This window comes from Rutilus rutilus, assembly GCF_951802725.1.
Source record: "Rutilus rutilus genome assembly, chromosome: 13".
NCBI classification, from domain to species: domain Eukaryota; kingdom Metazoa; phylum Chordata; class Actinopteri; order Cypriniformes; family Leuciscidae; genus Rutilus; species Rutilus rutilus.
The window spans coordinates 5,884,222-5,895,546 of NC_140218.1; the positions used below are offsets into that span (position 1 = coordinate 5,884,222).

At 36.4% G+C, this 11,325-nt stretch overlaps 1 protein-coding gene across 1 annotated transcript in view; it reads right to left on the bottom strand.

The window, feature by feature from the left end:
- Positions 1-6,877: 6,877 nt before the first annotated feature.
- LOC311303069 (growth hormone secretagogue receptor type 1) overlaps positions 6,878-11,325 on the bottom strand; it is a gene marked incomplete at its 5' end in the record, with an annotated part of 5,063 nt that continues 615 nt past the window's right edge. Inside the window, 2 exons of the mRNA XM_084429339.1 lie at positions 6,878-7,236; positions 8,878-9,334. Of these exons, the coding sequence (XP_084285465.1) occupies positions 6,938-7,236; positions 8,878-9,334 (756 nt within the window). The 3' untranslated portion in view covers positions 6,878-6,937. The remainder of the gene's footprint in view (positions 7,237-8,877; positions 9,335-11,325) is intronic.

An 11,325-nucleotide genomic window follows, 5' to 3' on the forward strand; every position in this document is an offset into this window, starting at 1 on the left:
ATAACAAATAAATAAACAGAAAAGCTTTCAAATATTAATAAAACATTCTGAACATGTGCTGATAGAATAGTGAACACACAATCACAACAATTTGGCTTTAAATTTTAGTGCATCTTTTTGTTTCATGGTGTCTATTTTTTCTAAAACTGGATCAGTAAACGTAACACACAGCCACAGACGAGTGCGAGTCCTTCAGCTGAAGAGCGTCACACTTTCTCTCACAGGAGCGACGGATGGAGGATGAAGAGGATCTCGTGCTGCTATTCTTCTGCTGATCCCTCGCCCACTCTAATCTCTCTTTACTCCTGCACTGCACTGTGGGAAACACTCTCTCTCTCTCTCTCACACACACACACACACCACTCACAAAACGAGGCATGAAAAGAACCCCAAAAAAAAAATAGAATCCGATTTACGTGATTCATTTAATAACATGTACATTTAGTTTATTTTAGCAACTTTAGTTTGCAAAGTACAGCAGCAAGTCAAGTCAGTTTATATAGTTTAGAAGCTTGTTTCCGTCACAAAATGAAAAATAAAAAATGTCTCGTGAGATAGAAAAGTTAGAATTGCAAAGTATAAACTTGCAATTCAGAGAGAAATGTCAGAATTTTGAGTTATAAACACGGTATTGTTGGGGAAAAAAGCTGCATTGTGAGTTAAAAACTTGGAATTGTGAGAAAAAAGTAAGAATTCTGAGTTATAAACTCTGAATTGTTGGGGAAAAAAAGCTGCATTCTGAGTTATAAACTTGGAATTGTGAGAAAAAGTCAGAATTGTGAGTTATAAACTTGGAATTCTTGGGGAAAAAAGCTGAATTGTGAGAAAAAAAGTCTGAATTGTGAGTTATAAACTTAGAATTGTGAGAAAAAGTCAGAATTGTGAGTTATAAACTTAGAATTGTGAGAAAAAGTCAGAATTGTGAGTTATACACTCGGAATTCTGGGGGGAAAAGTCAGAATTGTGAGTTATACACTCTGAATTCTGGGGGGAAAAGTCAGAATTGTGAGAAAAAAGTCAGAATTTTGAGTTATAAACTGAATTGTTGGGGAAAAAAGCTGAATTGTGAGTTATAAAACTTGGAATTCTTGGGAAAAAAAGCTGAATTGTGAGAAAAAAAGTCTGAATTGTGAGTTATAAACTTGGAATTGTGAGAAAAAGTCAGAATTGTGAGTTACAAACTCGGAATTGTGAGAAAAAGTAAGAACTGTGAGTTATAAACTCAGAATTCTGGGGGAAAAGTCAGAATTGTGAGAAAAAAGTCAGAATTTTGAGTTATAAACTGAATTGTTGGGGAAAAAAGCTGAATTGTGAGTTATAAACTTGGAATTCTTGGAAAAAAAAGCTGAATTGTGAGAAAAAAGTCTGAATTGTGAGTTATAAACTTGGAATTCTTGGGAAAAAGTCTGAATTGTGAGTTATAAACTCGGAATTGTGAGAAAAAGTAAGAATTGTGAGTTATAAACTTGGAATTCTTGGAAAAAAAAGCTGAATTGTGAGAAAAAAAGTCTGAATTGTGAGTTATAAACTTGGAATTCTTGGGAAAAAAGTCTGAATTGTGAGTTATAAACTTGGAATTCTTGGGAAAAAAGTCTGAATTGTGAGTTATAAACTTGGAATTGTGAGAAGAAAAGTCAGAATTGTGAGTTATAAACTTGGAATTCTTGGGGAAAAAAGCTGAATTGTGAGAAAAAAAGTCTAAATTTTGAGTTATAAACTTGGAATTGTGAGAAAAAAAAGAATTGTGAGTTATAAACTCGGAATTGTGAGAAAAAGTAAGAATTGTGAGTTATAAACTTGGAATTCTGGGGGGAAAAAGCTGAATTGTGAGAAAAAAAGTCTGAATTGTGAGTTATAAACTTGGAATTGTGAGGAAAAAGTCTGAATTGTGAGTTATAAACTCGGAATTGTGAGAAAAAGTAAGAATTGTGAGTTATAAACTTGGAATTCTTGGAAAAAAAAGCTGAATTGTGAGAAAAAAGTCTGAATTGTGAGTTATAAACTTGGAATTCTTGGGAAAAAAGTCTGAATTGTGAGTTATAAACTCGGAATTGTTGTGAGTTATAAACTTGGAATTCTTGGAAAAAAAAGCTGAATTGTGAGAAAAAAAGTCTGAATTGTGAGTTATAAACTTGGAATTCTTGGGAAAAAAGTCTGAATTGTGAGTTATAAACTTGGAATTGTGAGAAGAAAAGTCAGAATTGTGAGTTATAAACTTGGAATTCTTGGGGAAAAAAGCTGAATTGTGAGAAAAAAAGTCTGAATTGTGAGTTATAAACTTGGAATTGTGAGAAAAAAAAGAATTGTGAGTTATAAACTCGGAATTGTGAGGAAAAAGTAAGAATTGTGAGTTATAAACTTGGAATGTATTTCAAGTTAAACTCGGAATTGCAAGAAAAAAAGTCGGAATTGCAAGAAAAAAAGTCGGAATTGCAAGAAAAAAGTTAAAATTGTGAGATAAAATCACAGTAACTTAAAAAAAAATTTAAACATTTTGATTCCATGACGGACACAAGCTTCCATAATAGCGCCTAACTAATGTACATTGTTTCAGAGCTTCACAGAAAGACATTGGTCTGTTCACTGACAAACATATTGGAATTGACATGGAATTTCATATTTTAGTATGGCAGAGGAAAAAAAATGACAAACTCCAGAAGGTGCTTGAAATGAGGAAACTCGACATAATAGTAGCAGAATAATTTAGTACATGCATGATTGATCAAACCTATTAAGCCAAACCCCGGACACGAGTTGCATTTTAACACTTCTGATTCCATCGTCCTGAAGTCAAACTCCACTGTCTGTGACTAGACTGCAGAGTTTGCTTGCTCTCTAAAGGAGACCAGAGAGATTGTGTTGCACGTCCGAGTGATCTTCTGTTCTGTGGCTCGTGTCCCTCAGTCGATGTGCATCTGTGGGAGTTTCCACCTATTTTCTGCTTTTCCGTGAGCTGTGTGTGTGATGAAGAGATCTTGTTGTTTTCTCCTGTGTGCTGTGGAGGCGTGGAGGAACGAGGGATTAGAAAGAACGAGTGGACGGGAGCTTGTTTTCTTTCTGTTTCCCACAATAGCTTTCAGACCTCCGGCTGTGAGTGTCTGCGTCTCAAATCAGAGTGAGCTCCCTACCTAGTCTGCATACTCACAGGGTTTAGTTTGCAAGGTTGGATTTTCCAGAGTAAAAAAAAAAAAAAAAAAAAAAAACGTTGTAATTTACAACTTCGAAAAATATTTTTTTTTACAGTGTAGTTCAATCTAAAATGTTAAGTTATATTAAAATGTAATAATTTAAAGTCCCCCTGTGGTGTAAATCCAGCTTTTAATGTTGTTTATGTGTCTATGTGCTGTTTTTAATATGCTTTAAGACAAACCATGTGTAAATTCATAAGTCGACACCATTGCTGAGTATTTCCTCCTTAAAACTGCAGTGAACCAAAGACAGTCTCAAAAACACGCTTTGAAATCGCTGGTGTTTCTGACGTCACAAACTACCTTGTAACCAATCAGATCAACGTGTGATCGTCAACCAGTGGATCTCTGAGCTGAGTTTGTGAGTAGAGGCGGGGCTCATTTGCATATTCATAGAATATGTCGAGTTACATTCCGGCTATTTTAAGGCATAAAGATTTTTTTTCAAGGAAAAAACAGGTCATTTTGGTGATCAAAGGTTAGTTTAAAGTTATAAAATGAGTGACTACTGTGGGGGTTTAAAAGGTGCTTACAGATCTCATGGCAATTCATCTAGTTATGATATATTTCTGGTTGGAGCTTCATGTTTACTTTTTTCCAAACTTTTTTTTTGTTCTAAACCTTTTTTTGTACGTTTTTATAAAAGCACACATAACACACACGATTCATAAATCACAACCTGACAAAATTGTCGCATTTTCTCGTCAAATCGAGTTTAAACACAAATGAGGAGCAGTTGATCGCAGGATTTTGCACAGGACATATTTGGAAACCATTGTAATTAATTCCTAAATAAGCAACATTTCTAAAGTTTCAAAACAGCAGCAGTTCCAGGAATGAACGTCCCGCGACTGTCAATCACAGATGATCACAGATGATTGACAGCTGACAGGGTCACACCCCTTTAGAGCTTTAATCCCTGCGAGGGGCCTCAGATTAAACCCTTATGAATAAAACACACTTTACCACCCACAGATCTGGGCGGAAACAACACTCAACTTTTGTTCTCCGCGGGTTATATAACGGCCTGACATCCCATCGATGATCCAGAGACACAAGAAAACTGTTTTCCGAACTGCATGTCTGAGGAGATCTTTAAGAGAGTTTAATCACACGTGCTGAAATGGCCAGAATCTCGCAGCACAGGTCTAAGGTAAAAATACTTTTTTCTCCTTCGTGTTTAAATATTTTATACCGGCGTGCTTATTGTGAGTTTAAAATGTTTGTTTCATATTAAGATCACTAAACCGCTGATGGAGCGACGGAGGCGCGCGCGCATCAATGCGTACATCGGACAGTTGCGCGCGCTGCTGATCCAAGCCCGCGCAACCACGGTGAGCACGAGAGCGTTATTTAGTTATTTTATTAATATTTTTATGTCATTTAAATTTTCTAAGACTATTTGTATATATTTTTTTGTTTAGAGCTGTCAATCATCAAAACTGGAAAAGGCGGAAATTCTCGAGTTCACCGTACGACACCTGCGCGCGCAGCACTGCCCGTCAACAGGTAGCCTAATAATAATTCATATTTTAAATCAAGAACGTGAAAAATATTATGACAACGTATATTGACAGCATAATCTAATGAAAACTCTTCTGTTAGATCATGTGTCAGATGAGTGGAGTCGGTTGCGGTTCTGTGCGGGATACGCGGCGTGTGCGCGGGAGATCACGCGCTTCTTCAGAACCACAGGCGCGCACCCGAGCGCGGGACAGATCACAGATCCACTCACACACGCGCACGTCTGGAGACCCTGGAGATAATTTATATTAACCGTTTTAGTGCTTTCTATTAATGGAAGTCCATTTATGACAGCCACAAGTCATAATTATGATATAAAAAGTCAAAATTGTATATGCATTTTTTTCTTTTGTGGCAGAAGTACTACATTCCACATGTCAGTCTGTTTGTTGAGCACTTCAATAGTAATAATAATAATTTATACATAAAATGAATAAACTTATTTTCTGTGTGCCTGTTAAAGTGGTGACCATAAGAGCAAACATAATAATTAGTGTAAATAAAATTAAGAAACATTTATTGTGTGTGCCTGATAAAATGGTGACCATAAAAGCGGTGAAGGAAGTAATTCCCCTCGAGAGTAATGTTCAGATTTTGAGTTTTGGCTATTTTTCTTCTGCTTTCTAAAAGTTTAATAGTTTTGCATTTAAACCGTCGTGGGAAAATCAAAAGTAATGAAATAAAAATTCAATTGCGTGACTTTCTCGATCTGTTAGACATGTTAGAGGAAGAAGTTCACTCAAAAACGAGCATGTCGTTCCAGTCCTGACTTTCTGTCTGCAGCTGAACACAAGATAAGATATTTTGAGAAATGTATCAGAACATCCTCTTTTGTGTCCTGAAGAGGAAATTAAGTCGAGCTTGGATGGAACGACATGATGATTAAACGAGACAAGTTTCTTTTCTTTCTTCTTTTTCAGCAATGCTGGCTGAGGTTAATGAACCTGCAAAATAAAATAACACTATTTCCTTACAATCGTTTTAAACCATATTACAGGGAACATAAAGAAAAGCTTAGAAATCATAACGTAGAAATAATTTACCTGATATTCAAATGTATTTGCAGATCCATTTCATAAAAGCCGGGGATGTAAATTATCGATCATAACATGCAGCTGGAAAAAGCAGAACCTTCGTCCCTCATTCACTATTGCTTTCATAAAACACATCACAGTGTCACAAAGAACTGCTTTTTATTCAATATCCATGAAATAAGCCCCATCAAGCACAAGAAATACAATTTAAAACATTAAATATAGTGTTGCTAAAAGGCTCTGTCCATTTGTAGATATTTTGTCGTTCAGCAGAGTGTGTCATTCTGCATGGCAAATAAACTAATGCAAAAAGTAAATGAAAACAAATGCAAAAGTAAGAAAGTAAACAAATGCAAAAGTAAGAAAGTAAACAAATGCAAAAGTAAGAAAGTAAACAAATGCAAAAGTAAGTAAACAAATGCAAACAGTAAATGTAAACAAATGCAAAAGTAAGAAAGTAAACAAATGCAAAAGTACAAAAGTAAACAAATGCAAAAGTAAGAAAGTAAACAAATGCAAAAAGTAAATGTAAACGAATGCAAAAGTAAGAAAGTAAACAAATGCAAAAGTACAAAAGTAAACAAATGCAAAAGTAAGAAAGTAAACAAATGCAAAAGTAAGAAAGTAAACAAATGCAAACAGTAAATGTAAACAAATGCAAAGGAAGAAAGTAAACAAATGCAAAAGTACAAAAGTACTTGAATGCAAAAAGTAAATGAAAACAAATGCAAAAGTAAGAAAGTAAACAAATGCAAAAGTACAAAAGTAAACAAATGCATAAAGTAAGAAAGTAAACAAATGCATAAAGTAAATGTAAACAAATGCAAAGGAAGAAAGTAAACAAATGCATAAGTACAAAAGTACTTGAATGCAAAAAGTAAGAAAGTAAACAAATGCAAAAAGTAAATGTAAACGAATGCAAAAGTAAGAAAGTAAACAAATGCATAAAGTAAATGTAAACAAATGCAACGGTGAGAATGTAAACAAATGCAAAAGTACAAAAGTACTCGAATGCAAAAAGTAAATGTGAACGAATGCAAAAGCACCAAAGAACACAAATGCTTGGCCAGTGTTAGCAAGCATTCGGCCCATTGAACACAGTCACAGTGCGCTCTTGTGTTACTGTGGTGGTAATCAACCTCAGTCCCAGTTCCCTCGTGTACAGTTAGTTTGAAGCCTAACACACACAGGTCAGAAGTGTGTGCTGGAGTGAGAGGCGGTGAGCGGGGAGGTGCGGGCCCTGTGGCGCAGCTCGTCCGTGGGGCCCACGGTTAACCGCAGCATGGCGAGGACATTAGCACGGTAGCGAGCGGACATGATGTTATACAGCAGAGGATTCACAGCAGCACTGACATAAAACAGCACTAAAGACACCAGATTAAAATACTGACTGATGTAATACAAGCTAACGCTGGAGTCCGACACCGAGAACAGCGTCCGACTCACGTGGAACGGCAGCCAACACAAGACGAACACCAGCACGATCACCACTGCAAGAAACAACACAACAACAGTTCAGCTACAGGGAAAAATCTCTTGATTTACTCATCCTCATGAGGTCCACATCCAAATGCTCTCGACATGCACCGTTAATTGTGAAGAATGAATCGCGCTTTCTACTGTATATACAGCAGTTCACAGGGACCATTTCTGTCACGCTCCAAAAAGGACAAAAAAGTGTCAGAATAAGTAATCCGATAGCTTTGTGTGAGAAACAAATGCAAGTTGGAGCTCATTCTATGCACAAAAAAATTCAGATATGGCGCATTTTGATTGGTTGTGACTGTTTGATGTTGTGTGGAAAAGAAAAATGGGAAGATTCACAAAAAAAAAAACCTAAATGTTCAAATAAAGTATTAAAAACTTGAACTCTCAGGTATAGTTTCCAAAGCAATATTTCTCATCTTTTATTTTAGTTTAACTTAATGTACTAAAACAACTAAAACTGAAATAAAAATGTACAATTTTTTTTTAAACTACAATAAAAATGACAAAAATGCTAAAATTTGAAAATTAAAATACAAAAAAAATAAAATAATTCAAAATATAAAAAAGTGTGTCAATAAACATATTGTAGTAAAATAACACTGAGAAAATATGGTAACACTTTACAAGAAGATTCATTAGTTAACATTAGTTAACACGAACTAAGAATGAACAATATTTCTTCAGCATTTATTAATCTTAGTTAATATTAATGTCAACATTTACTAATACATTATTAAAATCAGAGGTTGTATTTGTTGACATTAGTTAATGCACTGTGAACTAACAATGAACAGCTGTATTTTTATTAACTAACATTAGCAAAGATTAATAAATACCGTAACAAATGTATTGCTCATTGTTGGTTCATGTTAATTAATACATCAACTAATGTTAACTAATGAACCTTACTGTAAAGTGCGTTACATTTTATTTTAAGGTGTCATTGTTACAGTGTAATTATATATTTAAGTACTGAGTAATATTAATTAACTACATGTACTTACTATAGGGTTAGGGTTTGGTTGAGGGTTAGTTTCATGTAATTATGCATAATTTACTGTTATTACTATGGTAAGTACATGTAACATATGTAACAAGGACACAATAAAGTGTTACCGAAAATCCTTCTTTAAAGGTGCAGTGTGTAAGTTTTAGTAGCATCTAGTGGTGAGGTTGAGAAGTGCACCCAACAGAAGTTACAGTGGCCGACAGGAAGTGATGTCGCCGCCTGAGACAGCAGAGAGTAGCCAGTTAAACAATGAGGTTTCTTTACAAAGATTAAGAAATTAGGTTTACTTAATTAATCAGTAAAACGATGTTAATGCGAATATTATTGTTATTTGTTCATCATTGTGTCAGTGTTTTATTCTTTGCACGAAGAACAACAGTGACGAAACGCGTTTGTCTGCTCAGGGCCACCGTAGAAACATGTCGATGTAAGCGGACCCGCGGTGTGTGTAGAGAGAAAACGCTCATTCTAAGGTAATAAAAACATAACGGTTCATTATGTAAGGTCACCACTGAAAACATAGTTATGTATATGATATTGCATTTCTGTCAACAGATCCTCCTAAATATCACACAATGCACCTTTAAGGATCTAACGTCAAATTGAACTATTCCCCATGATCCTCTGTGCTCACCCATCATCCGCAGGGTCTGGCGGTGTGTCTTGTCCCGGTGCAGGTGTGCGCGCAGGTGCAGGCGGCGGGCGATCAGGCCGTACAGGAGAGACAGGACGGCGAGCGGGCAGATGAAGTAGAGGTTGGAGAGCCACAGCATGGCCTTGAGGAGCCCTGAGGTCTGAGCGAACTGTGTGCAGCGACACTCACTGTCTCCATCCTCCAAGCGCTCCACCCCGACCAGAGCCAGCGCCGGCCCAGCGCTGAGCGACGCCACGGCCCACAGCCCCGCGATCAGCACGCGCACACGCCCCCGGGTCACTAGCATGCGCGCGCGGAGAGGGAAGCACACGGCTAGGTATCGCTCCGCCCCCAGAGCCGTCATGTGGAGGATGGAGGAGAAGGTGCAGCACTCGCCCACAAACACCGAGAGTTTGCACACGGCGTCGCCCAGGAGCCACGGACGAAACCGCCACAACTGCAAGAGCGAAGAACAGCAAGCGTTAGAGGGGTGGTTGAACATGATTTGACTTTTCTACCTTTAGTTAGTGTGTAATGTTGCTGTTTGAGCATAAACAACATCTGCAAAGTTACGACGCTCAAAGTTCAGAGCAAAGGGAGATGTTTGCTTTTACAGAAATCACTTTCTGTTAACTGTCACGCCCATTTTTCAGTGTAGGCCTGCAAAGTTGATGTCGAAATTCAAATGAATGTAATTCTGGAGCGCTTTTGAATATAATCCTCATTCTGGTCTTGTTTTAAAGAAGAGACTTTGAAATGTATTGCACAGGTGTCTGTAGTTTAAAAATTAAATAACAAAAAAGTTTATTGTAATAAAAAAGTAAAATATAAAAAATAATAAAAATTTGGTTCACCCTAAAAATTATATGAAATAAAAGCCATAGTTCTAAAGAAGTTGTGTTCCAAATTTGAGAGTAATATCTTAAAAAATTAGATTTTTATGAGCTGCTATACCAACGAAGGCCACTAGGTGACATGTGGACATGCATTACATTTTCATTGAAGACTTGCTACATCAACCATTAAAAATATATTCATTTTCGATTGTATTCTCAATATTTTGGACAAATACTAGAAAATATATTTAGTTTGGATTATTAGCATAAAAACTGAAGTTTAAGTCACTGTAAGTGTGTTTATTGTTTTTTCATAACAAAGGTCACCATTTTTTCGCTACTTTCTGTTGTCACAAATTGATAAATGTTTGTCACTACATAATATTTACTGCAAAACAGTGGTCAAATATGAAAAGTACACACTTTGAGCTTTCCAACGATATATTGTTTGTCAATATTAGATCAGGTTAAGTATAGGATATAATTGTTTTAAACATACAATGGCAAATGGGCCCACCGGTGGGCCAGTGACAGTTAACAGGGACTACAACAAACGGCTGGTAGAGACTACACGACATTCCTCCCGGGTTAGTGACATCACTAACCCTAAAATTTACATAAACCCCGCCCCCTGGAACACGATTTATAGATTATCATGACAGAATATGCTAATCAATGACTAAAAGATAGTTAACTCCACATCAGATTCATAAATTCATCAACTAACACCGAGAGTTTGCACACGGCGTCTTTTAACATATGTGACCCTGGACCACAAAAGTAGTCACAAGGGTCATTTTTTTTTAACTTGAGATTTATACATCATCTGGAAGGACAAAGCTTTGCCTCCGCTCGCCTGCTAACTAACATTACAGTATTGATGTAGTGTTTCCTGTAGCTTTTGTAAGACTGTTCATCGCCCCTAAGGAAAAATATCCATGATTTTTCCATAGATCACTGTTTGTATTACCATAGTTCTCTGACAAATATGATTAAATGGTGGATAACATTGTATCTATAAAAAAAAATTAAAAAAACACTCTGAAACTTCCTGTGAAATCCGTGTTTGAAATCCGTTCAGCGCGATACTCTTGTTCGTTAACATTGTCAGGGTCTGAATCGGGCTCGAAATGGTCGGAAATTGACGCCATTGAATAAAAAGTATAAAAGTACGCCAAAAAGTATATAAATGTTTATTTTGTATAAAATGGCGGATGGTTTGTCTAGATAAGACTCTTATTCCTCGGCTGGATCGTGTAGAGACACTGAAGCTGCACTGAAACTCACATCTGGACCTTCGACCCGTTGGACCCCGTTGAAGTCACTATATGGAGAATATATAATAATTATACTTAATTTATTTTCGACTGAAGAAAGAAAGACATGAACATCTTGGATGACGTGGATGTGAGAAAAGTAAATATAGGAAAATAATCCATGATTTTGCCATCGATTACTGTTTGTATTACCATGGTTCTCTGACAAATATGATTAAATGGTGGATAACACTGTATCTATTATATATAAAAAAAAAAACATACCACTCTGAAACTTCCTGTGAAATCCGTTCAGCGCGATACTCTTGTTCGTTAACATTGTCAGGGTCTGAATC